Genomic DNA, 18,242 nt, shown 5'->3' with positions numbered 1-18,242 from the left:
GGCTGGGGTAGGCAGGGAGCCTGCCTTAGCCTCGCTGCGCCTGCCGCCGACTGGGAGCTGCCGGAAGTAAGTGCTGCTTGTGGGAGGCCACACCCCAATCCCCAGCCTGAGTCTCCTCCTGGAGCCAGCACCTCATAGCCCCTCATTCACCCCAACCCCCTGCCCCAGCCCTGACCCCCTCCCAGAGCCAGCACCCTGTACCCCTTTGTGCAGTCCAACACTCTGCACCAGCCTAGAGCCCCCTCCTGCACCCAAACTCCCTGCTAGAGCTTGTACCCCTCACCCCCTTATGCACCCCAACTCCCCTGCCCCAGGCTCAGCCCAGAGACCCCTCCCATGCTACGAACCCCTCGGCTGCAGCCCAGTGCCTGTACCCCTTCCCGAACCACAACCTACTACAGCCCGGTGAAAGTGAGTGAGGGTGGGGGAGAGTGAGCAATGGAGAGAGGGGGCATGGAGTGAGTGGGGCAAGTCTTTGGGGAAGGGGCAGGGCCATGGTGAAGGGGCGGGGCAGATCTTGGGTTGCCCTTAGATTCAAAAAGTGATCTTGGGCGTAAAAAGGTTGGAAACCACTGCCTTAAAGCAACCCAGCTTCAGGCCTTCAGCCAGACACCCAAGTCAAATATGAGCATTACTGAAAATTTTATTCATCATATAAGAAAGTTCTACCAATTCCAGAGGATCGGACACGTTACCTCCCATGTTCAGGAATACTTCAGATCTTACCCAAATATACACTTACAGCCAATCCTTATTAAGTAAATTAAAAATTATTAAAAAAGAAAGTAGAGAGCGTATTGGTTAAAAGATCAATATACATACAGACATGAGTACAGATCTGAGATCAGATTCATAGGAGAGATGGTGAGCTTTGTATTTGCAAAGAGTACTTTCAGAATTAGTCCAATGTCTATATTCAGGGTGATCCAGATGAGACTGGAGATCTCAGTCTTATGACTTAAGCTTCCCCTGCATGAAGCATCAAGCAGACCTGAGATAAAAAAAGGATTAGGACCCAAGGGATTTTTATACAGTTCCAGGCCTTCTCTTGACAGCTCGGAGTCCTTAGGCAAAGATTCATCAATCATGGAGACTTTGAAGTAGACCGATTTCCTAAGCATCACCAGTAATTAGCTACACAGATTAACATAAGGCAATTTATCTGTTAGGCAATTTATCACAAACTTTAAAGAGACATATAGACAATGACATTATTTCACCCAAGATTCATCTAAATGTTAATATTCCCTTTTGATCTCTGAATCAATATCTATTGTGACAGAGAGGAACTGTCTGTTTACATGGGTAACATCTAATAAGATATAAGTAAACATACAATTAGTATCACTTGTAATTCTCTAACAATACAGGTTTGCATTTCACAGTTCTAGCCTATGTAACATGGAATGGCCCTAATTACCATGTACATACTTTTCTAACATGTCTCTAAAAGGTTGACTCTGGGTCATTTAGCCTGCGAGCCGCTTAACCCTTTCTGGCCATGCGTCACACTTTGTATAAGATTTGTTGCAATTATATAACAGTGGTAGCAACAATGATTTGCCTGGTCATACTCTAATCAGATAACATCACAAATATATTTTTACTTTTTATGCTAAATTAATTGTACTAAAAATTTTAGCTACATGACTCTAATTTTAATACAGATATTTGTATTTTCTCAGATAATGACAAGAGGCAACCTGATGTCTTTCATGCTTTGAAAATGGGTAAGCATTAAAAAAAATTCACCACCAAATCTGTTTCTTGAGACTGTAAGGCAGGCTTACTTGCTAACATGGAAAATTGAAACAGTGTGTACTGGAGTTATAGGCTACTTTTCCCTTTCCTTACTATTTAGATAAAGATATGGACAAAAGCTACATCAGTGCTTAGCGTATCAAAGGACTCAAAATCAGAGGTTCTGACAAGCTAAAAAAGACATTCACTGCCTTTGATTCCTTTGACACACTGGGAGGATATCAAAATGAGAAATCCACTCCGACATTTTCAGGACTCAATTACAAGTAAATAACAAGGTGGATGGGTGACAGTCAGCAAGAATTCTTCCTGCAGTGTTGCAGGAGGACAGGACTGTAACAAGAGCTGTGCCATGCTGATTCTGTCAGTCTTTCAAAGTTTGTATATAGTCCCTCAGTTCTTGCCAGTAGACTAGATGATGTGTAACTAGATTAATCTATCTTTGCCCTGGCTGAGACTAATGACAGGCTGTCAGGGGATGATGGGGTGGGTGCTGATGTCCCAACTGGTATTGACAATCAACTTCTCTAGATGACAACACTGGAGTATCTTCTGTATCCTCACGAGACCCCAGCAAGTCCAGGACATGGCTATCAACCTGGGTGAGGCTTTGAACCTGTAGACTCCATCAGTACAGGAAGAGATCTATGCATTCTTGAGCATGGCCTTGATCAAACTGACCATCTACATACAACCTTCTCTGATATGTGTTATCAAGAAGTATAACACTTAGGAACACAGTATAACACAGACGAAGCACCCACCAGTGACTGGAAAGATAAGCAGACAAGAAATTAAAATCCAGTGCACACAGTGAATAGACTACCCAAACAAATTCAAAACAGATAAATTAAAATATTTCAGCCTTATGCTGATCAGTAAAAGTCAGCAGTCAACCATTCATGCAAAATGAGTTACCTAATCTACATCATAGCAACCTGGCTTGCTGACACCATTTCCCCCATGCTAGGTCACTTGGGCCCACCAACCCAGTCCACAGAATGCAAATTAGTAGATGATGTAGCCATAATTCTCACTTCCAGATGCAAGTGCAGGAAATATATACTTGAAACAAAATCTTTGCAATTCATCTATCTGACCTATAAGACCAGGGACAAATCCAGACTGTATAGCCTGCTAATCCACAGACCTTTGGAGACCAGTGACTTTTTAGAAGAGCAGCTTGAGATGCTATCTGACATAGTAATGAAGAGCTGAAGATCTGTTGTCTTGAAAAACCAACATTCAAATGGATGATGCCACAGATGCAGCAGTACAAAATCTCTTATCCCTGCTATCAGGTGGGTTCTTTACCTTTCTTCTGCAAACCTGAGGTGGTATGGTCTAGGTCATTCAGGACAACAAGTCTGTAATATACTGTGTCATCAAGCAAAGAGGAGCAACAATAGCAAAGTGTTTTGGCACTCAGCAGTGAAAAAGTCCTTGAAGGGTCTAGCTAATGTTTTTCTACCAGTCAAAGACCCAGTTACCATCTGGGATCTGATGCTCACTAACCTATCTATAAAAAGAGGCTTCCTGATGATGGTGACATGAATAAGGAGAGTAAGTAAACTATAGAGTCTTATGCCTGACCCTCCATTTCCAGTTTTTCACAAGACCATGGTTGTTATACATACCCACCCCAAGACCTTAACGAAATAATTAACTTTCTGGTGTGTGTGTGTTTCCCATAAGCTTCATGCACACCGTGAAGAAGTAAGGCTTTACACTGTGGATTTTAAGAGAGCTTTGAGTTATTACATAGATAAATCTAGGGTGTTTAGAAAATTACTTAGATTTCTTTTTATTCCATATGTGAAACATTGTAAGGGAAATGTCATTGCTTCTTGACATCCAACCAGATGAATTAAATTGTGCACAGAGACTTGTTTGCATTTTAGCTAGTGTTCCCAAATTAGACGGACTTTGGGCTAATTCAACAGGAAATACCTCCTGTGGTTGTCTTCATCACGGTCAAACTGAGAAGCATAGGATTATGTTTACACAATGATAATACCTAGCTTTACCTCCAGATCTGATGCTAGATTTGGGAGAGTGCTTTTACAATTGATGTTCAATTAAAAACTCTTCAGCCCGCTTATCTCTGGAGTTTGTACTGCTTGTCAAACTAGCAATACTGAAAATGGGCAGAGACTACTGTGACAAAGAAAGGGATGATACTTGCCAATAACTGCACATCTTCAAGGGTGTTGCTTCCCTACATTCATGCTAACCACCCATCTTCCCTTTTTTTCCTCAGGGTAGGTCTACACTACGAAATTAGGTCAATTTTATAGAAGTCGATCTTTAGAAAGCAATTTTATACAGTCAATTGTATATGTCCCCACTAAGTACATTAAGTCGGCGGAGTGTGTCCTCAATACCGTGGCTAGCATCAGCTCACGGAGCGGTGCACTGTGGGTAGCTATCCCACGGTCCCCACAGTCTCCGCTGTCCTTTGGAATTCTGAGTTAAGCTCCCAATGTCTAATGGGGCAAAAAGATTGTCGTGGGTGGTTTTGGGTACACGTCATCAGTCTCCCTTCCCTCTTTTCCTCTCTCCCTCCCTCTATGAAAGCAATGGCAGACAATCATTTTGCGCCTTTTTTCCTGGATTACCAGTGCAGACGCCATAGCATGGCAAGCATGGAGCCTGCTCAGCTCACCGCTGCTGTCGTGAGCATTGTAAACACCTTGCGCATTATCCTGCAGTATGTGCAGAACCTGGCTAGGACCTGCCAGCATGAGAGTGATTGTGAGGAGGACATGGACACAGACGTTCCTGAAAGCACGGGATGAGGCAATTGGAACATCATGGCGGCAGTGGGGCAGCTTGATACAAAGGAACGCTGATTCTGGGCCCGGCAAACAAGCACAGACTGGCGGGACCGCATAGTGTTGCAGGTCTGGGATATTTCCCAGTGGCTGCGAAACTCTCGCATGCGTAGGGCCACTTTCCTGGAACTTTGTGAGTTACTTTCCCTTGCCCTGAAGCGCAGGAATACCAAGATGGGACCGGCCCTGACAGTTGAGAAGTGAGTGGCGATAGCCCTGTGGAAGCTTGCAACGCCTGACTGCTACTGGTCAGTCAGGAATCAATTTGGAGTGGGCAAATCTACTGTGGGGACTGCTGTGATCCAAGTAGCCAATGCAATCACTGACCTTCTGCTAACAAGGGTAGTGACTCTGGGAAATGTGCAGGGCATAGTGGATGGCTTTGCTGCAATGGGGTTCCCTAACTGTGGTGGGGCGATAGATGGAACCCATATCCCTATCTTGGCACTGGACCACCTTGCCAAGTACGTAAACTGCAAGGGGGTACTTCCCAATGATGCTGCAAGTACTGGTGGATCACAAGGGACGTTTCACCGACATCAACATGGGATTGCCAGGAAAGGTGCATGACGCTCGCATCTTTAGGAACTCAGGGCTGTTCGAGCAGCTGCAAGAAGGGACTTACTTCCCAGACCAGAAAATTACCATTGGGGCTGTTGAAATGCCAATAGTTATCCTTGGGGACCCAGCCTACCCCTTACTCCCATGGCTCATGAAGCCGCACACAGGCAGCCTGGACAGTAGTAAGAAGCAGTTCAACTATAGGCTGAACAAGTGCAGAATGGTGGTAGAATGTGCCTTTGGACGTTTAAAAGCTCGCTGGTGCTGTTGCTGACTAGGTTAGACCTCAGCACAACCAATGTTCCCATTGAAGTATTGGGAGCATAAGCTTTCGTGGGTAAGAACCTCTCTTCTTGCATCTGAAGAAGTGAGGTTCTTACCCACGAAAGCTTATGCTCCCAATACTTCTGTTAGTCTTAAAGGTGCCACAGGACCCTCTGTTGCTTTTTTACAGATTCAGACTAACACGGCTACCCCTCTGATAATATTCCCATTGTTATTGCTGCTTGCTGTGTGCTCCATAATATCTGTGAGAGTAAGGGGGAGACGTTTATGGCGGGGTGGGAGGTTGAGGCAAAATGCCTGGCGGCCAATTTTGAGCAGCCAGACACCAGGGCAATTAGAAGAGTACAGCTAGGCGTGCTGCGCATCAGAGAGGCTTTGAAAACCAGTTTCATGACTGGCCAGGTTATGGTGTGACAATTGTGTGTGTTTCTCCTTGATGCAAACCCGCCCCTTTGTTGATTTTAATTGCCTGAAAGCCAACCACCATCCCCCCTTCGATCACAGCTGGCAAAGGAAATAAAGTCACTATTGTTTTGAAACCATGCATTCTTTATTAATTAAAAAAAAGTGAGATAACTGACAAGGTAGCCCGGGTGGGGTGGGGGAGGAGGGAAGGACAAGGCCACATTGCTTATTGTAGCCACACAACAAATCAAAACTGTTTGAATGACAGCCTTCTGTTGCTTGGGCCATCTTCTGGAGTGGAGTGGCTGGGTGCCCGGAGCCTCCCCCCCACGTTCTTGGGCATCTGGGTGAGGAGGATATGGAACTTGGGGAGGAGGGCAGGCGGTTATACAGTGGATGCAGCAGTGGTCTGTGCTCTTGTTGCCTTTCCTGCAGCTCCACCAGATGCCTGATCATATCCGTTTGCTCCCCCATTAGCCTCAGCATCGCCTTCTGCCTCTTCTCATCACACTCACTTAATGCTTTCCTGGCCTGTGTCACTGAATGCCTCCATGCATTCAGCTGTGCCCTATCCGTGTGGGAGGACTGCATGAGCTCGGAAAACACGCCAACATGAGTGCGTTTTTTTCGCCTTCTAATCTGTGATAACCTCTGGGACAGAGATGATGGGGGAGCATAGAAACATTTGCACGTGCGGGGGGATAAAAAGGGAGAGTAGAATTTAAGAAGATACATTTCTGAGAAGAAAAGGGAGACTCACAGTGAATCAAGCAATTCACAGCAGACAGCACATGTGCTTTAGGTACAAGGTCGCATTTTGCCTTTTATATTGAGCGCCTGCTGGTATTGTGACACATCACACACGGCTGGGCAACAGAATTCAGTTTCCAGGCAGCCATGGTAAGCCAAAGGGTATGTGGGGTTGGCTTCTAACGCCTTCATAATATGTGGGAATGGTTTCAAACTGCAGCACCCTCTTTTCCCAGCGCAAGCAATGCTGGTTGGGTTTGCCATTTAAAAGGAGGGGCTGCGGTTTTCGGGTAGATGTGCAGGACACCCCTCCCCCAACCCCACTGTGTGGCTATTCTCTGGGATGAGCCCTTCACCCCTCCCCCCACCGCGTAGCTATTCTCAGGGATGATCCCTTTTAGCCAAGCTCAAACAGCCCTGCATAAATGAGGTCCTTTTACTGTTCCCTTACAAAAATTCCCCTATTTCAACCAGGTGACCATGAATGATATCACTCTCCTGAGGCTAACACAGAAAGATATAGACCAAATGTTGCTTGAATGCGACCAAAACCCAGGACCATTCGCTGCCATGCTTTGTGCTGCAATGATTCCAGACCACTTGCTACTGGCTTGGCGTGGTAAAGTGTCCTACCATGGAGGATGAAATAAGGCAGCCCTCCCCAGAAATCTTCTGCAAAGGCTTTCAGAGTACCTCCAGGAGAGTTTCATGGAGATGTCCCTAGAGGATTCCCGCTCCATCCCCAAACACGTTAACAGACTTTTCCAGTAGCTGTACTGGCCGCGAATGCATCCCAATTCTTCAGGGCAAATCAAACATTAAACACAATTGCTTTTATCCCCTGTAGTGTAGTTACAAATGTGCACTCACCAGAGGTGCCTTCTCTGGCTTCAGGGTCGGAACCCGCCTTGGGAGGGTATTGGCTCCAGGGTGATGAAAACGTCCTGGCTGCTGGGGAGAATGGATTCTCCGCTTGCCTGCTGCACATTCTCCTTCTCCTCCTCTTCCTCATCCACAAAAACCTCCTCCCTGTTGCATGAGACTCCCCCCTTGCAGGTGTCCATGGACAGTAGTGGGGTAGTGGTAGGATCCCCACCAGAATGCCATGCAGCTGATCATAGGAGTGGCATGTATGGGGCTTTGACTCGGAGCGACCATTTGCCTCCTTTGTCTTTTGGTAGGCTTATCTGAGCTCCTTAACTTTCACGCAGCACTGCTGTTTGTCCCTGTTGTAACCTCTCTCCACCATGCCCTGTGCGATTTTGGCATATATATTAGCATTTCTTCTTTTTGATTGGAGTTCGGCTTGCACAGATTCTTCTCCCCATACAGCAATCAGATCCAGTGTCTCCTGTTCGGTCCATGTTGAAGCTCGTTCATGATTCTGGGGGGACTGCATGGTCACCTGTGCTGCTGAGCTTGCCACGCTAACCAAACAGGAAATGAAATTCAAAATTTCCCAGGGCTTTTCCTGTGTACCTGGCTAGTGCATCGGAGTTGAAAGTGCTGTCCAGAGTGATCAAATTGCAGCACTCTGGGATAGCTCCCGGAGACCAATAACATCGAATTATGTCTGCATTACCCCAAATTTGACCCAGAAAAGTCGATTTGAGTGCTACGCCCCTCGCCAGGGAGGAGTACAGCAGTCGATTTTAAGAGCCATTTAGGTCAACAGAACGGTGTTGGTTGTGTAGACGCATTGCTTATAAAATCGACCTAACACGGCTAAATTCGACCTAACCTCATAGTGTAGACCAGGGCTTAGAGTCATCTCAAATCTGTTAAGATGCTAGAGTACAGTAGAAGTAACAAGGGCCCAGTGGCTAACAGGCTCCTTCATGGTAAAGTTTCGACACCACGTTCGGTCATGAAAGTGAAACAGGATTTTAGGCCTGTTTTAAGTGAAAATCAAAGTGAAACCTTAACTACAGAGTCAGTACCAATGTCTCTATAATATTTAATGTACACATTTTATACACCTGCTCTAGGGATTTATCCTTGGAATTATGGGATAGTGCTGTGGTGCACAGTAAAAGACTGGAGGGAGCACTTTGTATGGATACACTAAGCCTGTTTGTGCAAAACAGGACAGATATGCTGATCAGTTGAAGGAACAAATAGCACTACAAATTCTTAGCTGTAACATTTAAACTTGAAATAGTGCAGTTCTCTGATGTAGATGGAACTATAGTGTATGTGAAATAATAATATTTCTGTTGATGTTGCTATTTCATTTAGTTTTCATAGTACAATACGTTTTAAAGGTGATATATATTTTGTTTCTTTATTTTTCTTTTTAAGTAAGAATATTTTGTCAATGTTAGCAAATCAAAATATGTATTAATTTAGAGGCTGAGAAATTGTCTATTCCTAATATACAGCATTATTCTGTTTTGTGACTTTCCTCATAGGAAATTTTCAGCTGGTTAAAGAGATTGTGGATGAAGACCCAAATCAAGTTAATATTATTAATGGTGATGGTGCTTCTCCACTGATGATTGCCGCTGTAACTGGACAGTTGGATCTTGTACAGCTGCTTGTTGAGAGAAATGCTGACATTGACAAACAAGATAATGTTCATGGCTGGACAGCCCTAATGCAGGCCACATACCATGGGTAAGTGATTTTCCCCCTTGATTAGTGGTAGGAGAGGGTTTATTCTACTTCGTAGATATGGACACAAAAGTAATCAGTTAGATATTGGCTCAGAATAGCAGAGGGCAAGCTAACTAAAAATTCTATATGCTGATGCCAAGGAACAGTAAGTCCTATGCTGGTGAGAAACACCAGGCCTCTCTTAGGTGCTGAAACTTGTGGTATTGTTGATGTGATTTTCCTCAGTGCTAGCTTCAAAAGAAGCTTCAGTTTTGGTATTGGGACCCTCAGGTTTCTCTAGCAGGTCCTATCTCCAGTAAGTGGCTTGGAGACCCAGGGTACCAAGCTGGTACCAAGTGGAAGCCTGTCAGTGCAGAGTAGCACTGGTTCAGAAGCCTCAGTCCCTAGTTCCATCAACCACTCTTCACCCCAAGGAGAATAAGAGGAGGAAAGTTCTTAGGGAGCCCTAGTTATTGAACCAGAACTCTCTTATGAAGAAACAGCAGAAGAAGAAACATTGCGACTATGGATCCAAGAATTGAATGGCAGATCTGGAGACTTCAGTGCTGGAGATGCTAAGTGCCAAACTGGTTCTGCAGATAGCCAGGAGCATTATAATTTGTTGCAAAGATTTTGATGTGAGGGTTCCACTGTTTCCCCCCATCAGAAGTGACGCCTCACTTTCTATGTTAGAGGGTTCCTTGCTGGTGCCAGTCCCACAGAATTGAGAGCTACCTAGGTTGTCTATAGACAATATCTGGACAAATTCTAATTCAGGAAAAAGAGCGTGCCATAAGAGGGAAGAGATGGAACATTAGCACTCTTTCACATATGTGACCAATTTTTTTTCCCTTAAAGAAATAAAGAAGTTGTTAAGTATTTGTTGAATCGAGGAGCTGATGTCAATCTACGTGCAAAAAACGGATACACAGCCTTTGACCTGATAATGCTACTGAATGATCCAGGTATGTTATGTCATAGAGCCCAAAGGAAATGCTTGCAATGACAGCACATGCAACAAGGAAAACATCCCTTCTAATTTAGAAAATACATTTGAGTTGTAGAAAACAATCTCCCATGAGTTCCATGTGACAGAGAGAGATTATTTTCTAGAAACAGTATGCTTATTGGATTAAATGGTCAGATAGAAGTATATAGAAATTTATGGGTTATAACTTGTCCTGCTGCCTGATTTTTCAAGTGTGGTGTCAAAATGCAGTGTTTGTGTCACCAGTGTCTTTTCAGTGATGTTGAATTATGATGGCCCAAAGACACTCCTGTGACATCACTAAAAATATAGAGCAAAAATATAGAATAATTATGAAAGTGAAAGCTTCCATTTGCATAGATGGCTTAGTAACCAACAGTAAAGGGAAAGGAAAGAGAATGTGCCATCATCTGGAAAGTGGTGAACTCCTGGGCAAATCTCTTTTTTAGCTCTGTAAGATCGAGTAAAAGTCAGGAGTCCAACATTTTTTTATTGAAAAACATCCTAGAAAGAAAGGAAAAACACCTTAAATGAGGCTTTGGTAAAATGTTTTTAATGTGTTTCTATTAAGCTGTCAAATAAACCACTTTAGCTTACGTTATTTGGCACTTTTCTGTTATTCTTACCTGTATCTGAACTGGCTTTTCTGAAGCCAAAGAATGCTGTTTCTGATGGAATTAACCTTTGCTATCTCTGTATTTCCTTCACTCCATCCGAGAGAGAGAATGAACGAACAGGCAGAGGACCTCTTTAAAAAAAACAACAAAAAACAAGGAAGGTGAAAAAAACTGAACACTAAATAGTTCTTAGTTCTGGTATCACCAGTTGACTATCTAGTGTTGAATGGTAATCATTAGAGGTATATTGACATCTTGATTGGACAGTGTTCCAAGCTATACTGTGGGTTATTGACAGTACATATCTGCCTGTGACATGTCGCAGTGTCACAGGCAAAAATGTAGAGAAAGAAAACTAATTCAGAAATTCTACTGCTTTGACAGGTCCTTGATACAGTGTGGGCAGGGAGCAGAGAGGAGGACTGCAGCAGAAGCCTAGGTGATCTGCAGGCAGTTAAACACTCAAGCTCACAAATCCCAGTCAGCTGGCAGAGCACTTCCCACTCCATGATCTTTTCAATTCAGGGCATCACAACAGACACTCCTTTTTCAGCTGTGTTCTCTAAAGTTTCCCACTATTGCAGCATCACTTGTGGGAGCTCTGGTGTACACAAGGGACTGAAGGCTGTCAGTTCTTTAATCACTGACAAGTACCTGCACCTTTTCTGGATTGGAGCTCTCACTAGTAGAGCTGCACCCAGGGCAGCAATAGTGGGAAATTTTAGGGAAAAAAAAATCTACTGAAGTGTTTTTTCTTGTGGTGAATGTCAACTTGCAGAGCTGATGAAGGTTTCCGGTTTTCTACCCAGTCAGGCTACCGTGTAGGCCAGTTCTTTCCTTCTGGAAGTTTCTTCTGGTTCTGCTGGAAATAAAGTTTTAATGAACTTTTTTCCAGCATCAGCACTGCAAAGACACACATATTTAGTTCCAAATACAAAATGTCCTTTTCCCCCCTAATAAGTCATGTTATTCCAATCCTTGTGCTTACTAACTCTGGACACTCAAGTATCCCTCCCAGCCACTGTCAAGTCTTCCACTAGTCCATCTCCCCATAGATCATTCTCTCCCCTTCCACTGCAGCATGTAAAATAATCTGGGATGAGATCTTCAAAAGCACCTAAATTAGCAAAACCAGTCCCATTGAAAGTCCTAGCTCCCTTAGGTGTTCCTAATGCCCTTGGATCTTGTCTTTGTGACACGTTACTGCTCGGCAACCAAAGTGTGAGTGTACAGTGCACTACTTTGCTGTGCAGTAACATCCCATATGGACACTGCTACAGTGCATAAAAGGTCCACAGTGCACTTTGACATATGGCTCTTTGAAACAGCTGGCCACACAGTAACATAGACAAATCCTTAGACACTTTTGCAAATCCCATCTCTAACCCTTGTGTATTTCATTAAAAGCTTTGGGGGAAATCCTGACCCCAGTGAAGTTAATATTAAAACTCCTGTTGTCTTCAGTGCTGTCAAGGACCCACACTTTGTTTTTAGAACACTTATTGCCAGTATAAAATATTACTTTGCTAATGTATATCTCGCTTGTGGTTTGTTCTCCTCTGTCTTTCCTCTTTCATTCACTCCACTTTGTTTTTTTCTGCTTTGTGTCTTGGTGTATTCTCCATCATTTTCACTATCTTGTTTCCCATAGATTAATTTTTACACAGTGTTTAATGGCTTTTAAAATGTGCAATTTATTTTTTCTCTAGATTCATTATTGTCATTTTTTTTTTTTGTCTCCCAGATACATTTTTGATTCTGTCTCACTCTTCAGCATTTTTTCTCTTCAGGAGTCTCTCTTTCTTTCCCTCATTTTGCCTTCCCATCTTCACCCTTATATCCATTCTTTCTGTCCTCTCCCTCTTTTTTCTGTTTTTTCCCTCCTTTCTTTCTTCCACTTCTTTTCAGTCTCTTTGTTGTTTAATCTGAGCATTGCTCTTCCCTCTGGAATTTGTCTTCAAACTTCCTATCTCCAGCCTATGCTCAAGGAAAGAGAAAAGAATATCCTTTCTCTCTGCTCTCTTCTTCTGTCTCAGGTGAGAAAAAGTAGCTTCTCGATGTTTTTCTTACCCCCCATCAAGCAACTGTCAGGTTCATTTGTTAAAGTGCTCTTGATTCTGACTGAGCAGAGCGCTCTTCTTGCTGTTCAATACTCTTTAGTCTTGTTCTAGTGAATCAAACACTGATAGTGCTTCTGTAGATTTGGTGGTATAAGTACCACTGTGTAAGTCAGCAGCTCACTGAGCGCAGGGCCACCATTCAATATTTGTGGTCAATCCACCTTTGTATCTGAATGTTATGGAAGTTTCACCTGGAGAAGAATAGAGAGGGAGGGGAAAACAGGGAGCCCTTGGCACCAGAACTTTAGACATATGTGTCTGGTGCTGTTGCCTTACACTCTCATAGGATGCATAGGAGAAGCTTCAGCACATCAATCCTGGATATATATTTGAGATGAAGGGACATTTACAAGTAAAACAAAACAAAACAAAAACTAATTTTGTTTTCTCCAGACACAGAACTTGTACGTCAACTAGCATCAGCCTGCATGCAAGCAGACAAAGACAAGGGTAAGCAGAACAACAAATCGTCTTTGCCCTGTTCTAGAAGTAGGCAATCTTTAAATACCCTGATGTTGCCAGATGACAAGGGAGGATTAAAGGTAAACAAATTTCATATGTACTCTCTCTTTGATGATTTCTGCATAAATAACAAATATACAATTTACTCTAAGGTATGAAGTGTGGAAAGTCACCACACGGAAGTGTTTTAGACCTAGGGCATAACTAACATATTTGCTTTCTGCAAGCCAAGTATGCATTAGTCCTTTCTGATTTTCTAAGATGTGGATTGTGGTAGACTTTTTGGCTGCTTGAGTGGTGGTAAGGAGATGGGGTGGAACTGTTTCTTTAATTTTAGAGGACAGTTGATATAATCACCCTTACAAAGAAACTTATTCCAGAGTGGGAAAAGTCACTGTGTAGTTAAGGTTATAACTGAGTTTCCATTTTAATCCTGATTTTAGTTCTCATTCTGAAAAAAAGTTGTATTGGCCTAAAATTGGTTAGGTTACATCTACAGCCAAGTTAGAATTTTTCTACAGCATTCAAAGTGAATGGGATATGAGGTTTAATTAGTATTGTGAGCGGAAGAGGGGGATGTGGGCTGCTCTTATGTTGACAGTAAAATCAGTTCGCTTCATTGCAGAGTTTGCAGCTCCAGCTCTGCCCATCCCCTCTCTGCCAGAGGAGGAGGCTGGGACAGGGCAGAGGTGTAAGAGTAGGGAGCACCAGAGCACTGCTCCATGCTCTGCAATAGAGGGAACTGCTCTAAGTGTCAGTGCTGGGCCAGCTATTTGGCTCCAAAGCTCAGGGCTCATGTGAGGAAAGGAGTCCCTACCCTGAAAAAAAGGGGACATTAGCAGAGTTCATCTCTGAGAGTGGTGTCAGATCTACATTTCATCCTCTTTCCGTGATCTCACCTGCTGCATCAAGGGTAAGGTGATGGGACCATTCAGACAGCCCCACCATACTGTCGCCCCTAACAGTCCCAGGGGTTAGAGTTGTGATTTTTATCCTGTATTCCCTCTGCCTGGAACTGCAGGTGAGTCACCGGCTGGGGAAGCTGTTAGGGGAGCTGGGCTGGCACTACAGCACTAAAGTTAGTTTTAGAGGCAAGTTGTACATGTGCCAGACAGCTGAAGGTGCTGTAGGAGGAATATTGATACCAGCTCCACTCCTCCAGCAGCATGCAGGATAGGGCTGAACGCTGCATTCCTTACAGCTTCTAGCTCCTCCCTCTCTTTGTTCCCTCCAGGCTCCCTGCTAGGCTCTGAGGGGGCAGGGAGAGGAAGAAAGCAGGCGGTAGCTGCAGCTCCATCAAGAACGGAGATCTCGGCTCTATTATATAATGGAGTCTGTGCACTCATGTTTGCATTCCATGCAGGGATCAGAGTAGACTCTCGAAGATGAAGAGTATAACGAGGAGCTCTTTGAGTGGGACCCAGGATCCCAATATGCTTGCAGAGGAGGCAGCTAAGCTGGGTTGGTAAAAGGAAGAACCTCAGGGTGAAGGACCTTCTGCATCAGATATGCAGCTTTCTATTGTAAAATGTATTGACGAAGGCTAAGTTTTGTAGGCTGGTAAAATATGGATTCCATCAAATGGCTCCTGCAAAATTTGGGAAGCACAATTATTTAACTACCTCAGTATCTGGTGCATTGGCCGTCTGGATCACATGCTGCTGTAATGCACTATTGCCCTGCAGACTTCACCACAACGGCACTGATTGAATATTTCATTCCCCAAATGAGACTCAGCTGATTGGTAATTATCCAGAACAGCTGTCTTTCACAGAGCAATTCCCATTTTTTTGCAGAATAAGGGGAGCTCTCATACTTGTGATCTGCTACTGTAGTACTGCACTACAGAGCAGACACTTTATCCTGAACTTACATAGCCGCTGCAGTTTAGCCCAGGTTTCAAGAACAATTCTGCCCCGCCAGCCTGTGGTTGTGCGCCAAACCCACAAGTGGCATGCCATCTACAGAAGATCTGCGAATAGCGTATAAGCGTATACTCATACCCCAACCACCACTGCTTACCTGTTGTTACATGAATGCTCTGAATTGCTGGTCTTGGCTCTTTCTTCCCAGAGTTACTCTCAGAACAACCACCACTGCCATCTTGCCACTCACTTTCAGGGACCTTGCTGAGCAAGGAACGAGAACAGAGCTTTCATTCTGGCTTCCATTTTTGAGGAAAAGGACAGGAAACGGTGCTGGCACCAAGGGATTAACGGGATTTACCCCCAGAGAATTATGGGAGTTTGACTTCTCTTCTGAGTTTTGAGAACTTCAGGTAGCTGTACTGGAACTGCAGAGAAGGTAGACAGAGGGCAGATGGACTGCACTGGTGTAGTATAGTGATAGTGTTGATGTGAGACAAAGCTGTACCTGAAACAGCCTGGCTAATATGGACATGGTACACTGTAGATACTCACAGAGAAGCCATCCCACCAATTTAATTCCCAATTGTTCAGTTATCCCATGTAGGCAAGGCCTTTGGAAGGTGTTAATAACTGCACAATATTGCTCATTATGTTGCTGTGTAATGTACCTTATGAAAATAAAATTATTCACTAACCATCAAGTGATGTACTGTGACCCAGTACCTCCTCTCGCTGTCCTTGTAACAGTGACCAGGCTAAAACTGCCCAGATCTGCAGGATCCACAGTAGTCAGAGAAATCTAGCTGTCACCGCTTCTCCTAGTATCTCTGAACTGTCGTATCCTGTTCATCAGGTCCCCAGCTTACTACAAAAAACTCTGTAGGGTTTGCCTTGAAGCTCCAGTCCTTTCAATCCTTTTGCAAGCACCAATAAAAGTATATGGATGTTGGTAGAAAAAGTATTAAAATACAATCAGAGCTGTCCCTTGGGTAAGGCAAATCGGGGCAACTGCTCCGAGCCCTGCGCTTTGGGAGGCCCTGCCGTCCGGTGCGATTGGCCGGTGAGGTCAGTCCCCGAAGAGATGAATCCGTGACTTCCACCCCCGGTCCCGCACCCCCTTAGGGATGGCCCTGTCTACCATAATAAGTTCCTTTGCTCAAGTAGTACAAAGAATTTTTTAAAAATAGGTAATACGCATCCCAGTTTCATCAACCTTGTGCTCTAATGCAAAACCTTAACAGCGATCTGTGTATTGTTAAAATAGAATAACTTTACACACATATTGATGTTATGACAGTAAGAGGTGCTAGATCTTGATACTGGAGAGCATGACGTTAGAGTATGAAGTTGTGAGTTGATTGGAAGATTAAATACTTAGCACTGTAGTTTTAAAACTTCCCAGCCAAAGTACCTGAGTAAATGCACATGCTTTGCTTTCACAGACAACTTGACTATAGTGGGGAAAAAAATATGGAAAACTATTTACTAGGTACAAAAATTGACAAGAGGTAAATCTCATCCCTTCAAATTCACAATTTGACAATGAATTTCCTGTGATAGAAAAAATGTGGGGGGAGACAGGGATAGATTTTAAAATGGAGCTTGAAAATTCATTCATTCATTAATTCATTTAGATGTATTCTACTTCAGTGTAGCTTTATATACCTTATATTTTATAATATGTTAAATTAGTTTTACTTTTTATTAATTTAAAAAATACTTTAAATCAAATGTTCATGTTAACACAGACAAACCTGTAATTTTATATACATGTGTATTGTCTATATCTACCTGTATCCGTACATATAGCTGCAATTCAGTCCAGGGCAGAGCTTCCCAAACTTTTCTTATTGTGTAACTCCTTCCATATCTACCAGCTGCCCATGTAACCCTCATCATTGATACTTTGTGTGTTCTTCTTAACACCACATCTTTAGTCATCTATCCATATTTCACTGTTACATACAGATATAGTTATAGTGCTATGTATACAACCAAAAACAACCCCCCTGACTAAGTTCTGAGCTCAGACTGGACAGTTGCTGAGCAACTGAACCCACACTATACAGTGACTAGAGGTGAAGGCTCTGTATGTCAGCGTCTCTGTGTATCTGTGCTCTCATTGGTACATCTTGAAGTAGATTAACTACCATATTTTATATAACAAATTCCCATGGAGTTTTAAAGCTTCATCTGAGTAATCTATTATGAAAATGCAATAAATAAAATAATTAATAGATAAAATCCAGCATTACACAATTTCTCCTGTGTACCCCCCCGTGATGTCTTGCGTACCCCCAGGGGAACCCCTGGTCTAGGGTATTGGGTGACACTGGTAAACTGCTCTAATGTCAACTCTTCTAGTATATCACTAAAACTCCTTGCCAGAATTATAGCTTTGTGCGAAACTGAATTAATGTAACTTTTCTTTTACTTATATGTTAGAACAAAGTTGTCCTGTCTTCTCATCCCCCTAGTCATGGTGGAACAGGATGTCCAATAGATTCCGTAAGCTGAAGTTGACCCAAACATTGCGTCATGGATTTTCCACCAGTCAGTCTGTGCCTTTTACTGATGAGCCCGAGTCATCTCTGAATTCCACAATAAAAGCCACTTCACAGCCTGATGTGAACAACTCTGGAAACTGTGATGCTGCAACAGCTTGGACCACAAATATCAAAACTAGTGGTAAAGTCAGAACTGCTTATATGATATATATGGGAAGTGTTTTATCATCTGGTAGTTTACATGGTACCATATTTAATGTAATGCATTTGCTACAGATGAAAACATGTAATAAGTATGCAGTATATGGAAAGAGACTGCACAGAGAGTTATTTTATCAGACTTCTACTGTTTTTGGTTAGTAATTGCTGCTGAACAATAATTAGCATCACCCAGGAAGGAAGCTGCTTAATATCATGTATGTCATTATTGTGTGCTAGAAAATACCCTTGAAATGGGCAGTAGATTCATATTAGAGAAAGAAGGTGGGT

The 18,242-nt window shown here is 43.3% G+C and overlaps 1 protein-coding gene across 3 annotated transcripts in view; it reads left to right on the top strand.

Moving 5' to 3' along the window:
- ANKS6 (ankyrin repeat and sterile alpha motif domain containing 6) overlaps window positions 1-18,242 on the top strand; it is an 84,482-nt gene that overhangs the window by 6,835 nt on the left and 59,405 nt on the right. For all 3 annotated transcript variants that reach the window (XM_054019769.1, XM_054019770.1, XM_054019768.1), the window contains exons 3-7: window positions 1,686-1,730; window positions 9,008-9,212; window positions 10,050-10,156; window positions 13,310-13,458; window positions 17,724-17,934. In XM_054019769.1, coding sequence (XP_053875744.1) covers window positions 1,686-1,730; window positions 9,008-9,212; window positions 10,050-10,156; window positions 13,310-13,458; window positions 17,724-17,934 — 717 coding nt within the window. The remainder of the gene's footprint in view (window positions 1-1,685; window positions 1,731-9,007; window positions 9,213-10,049; window positions 10,157-13,309; window positions 13,459-17,723; window positions 17,935-18,242) is intronic.

Source organism: Malaclemys terrapin, chromosome 2 (genome assembly GCF_027887155.1).
Source record: "Malaclemys terrapin pileata isolate rMalTer1 chromosome 2, rMalTer1.hap1, whole genome shotgun sequence".
NCBI classification, from domain to species: Eukaryota; Metazoa; Chordata; order Testudines; family Emydidae; genus Malaclemys; species Malaclemys terrapin.
This window is presented reverse-complemented; position numbering and strand designations above follow the sequence as displayed.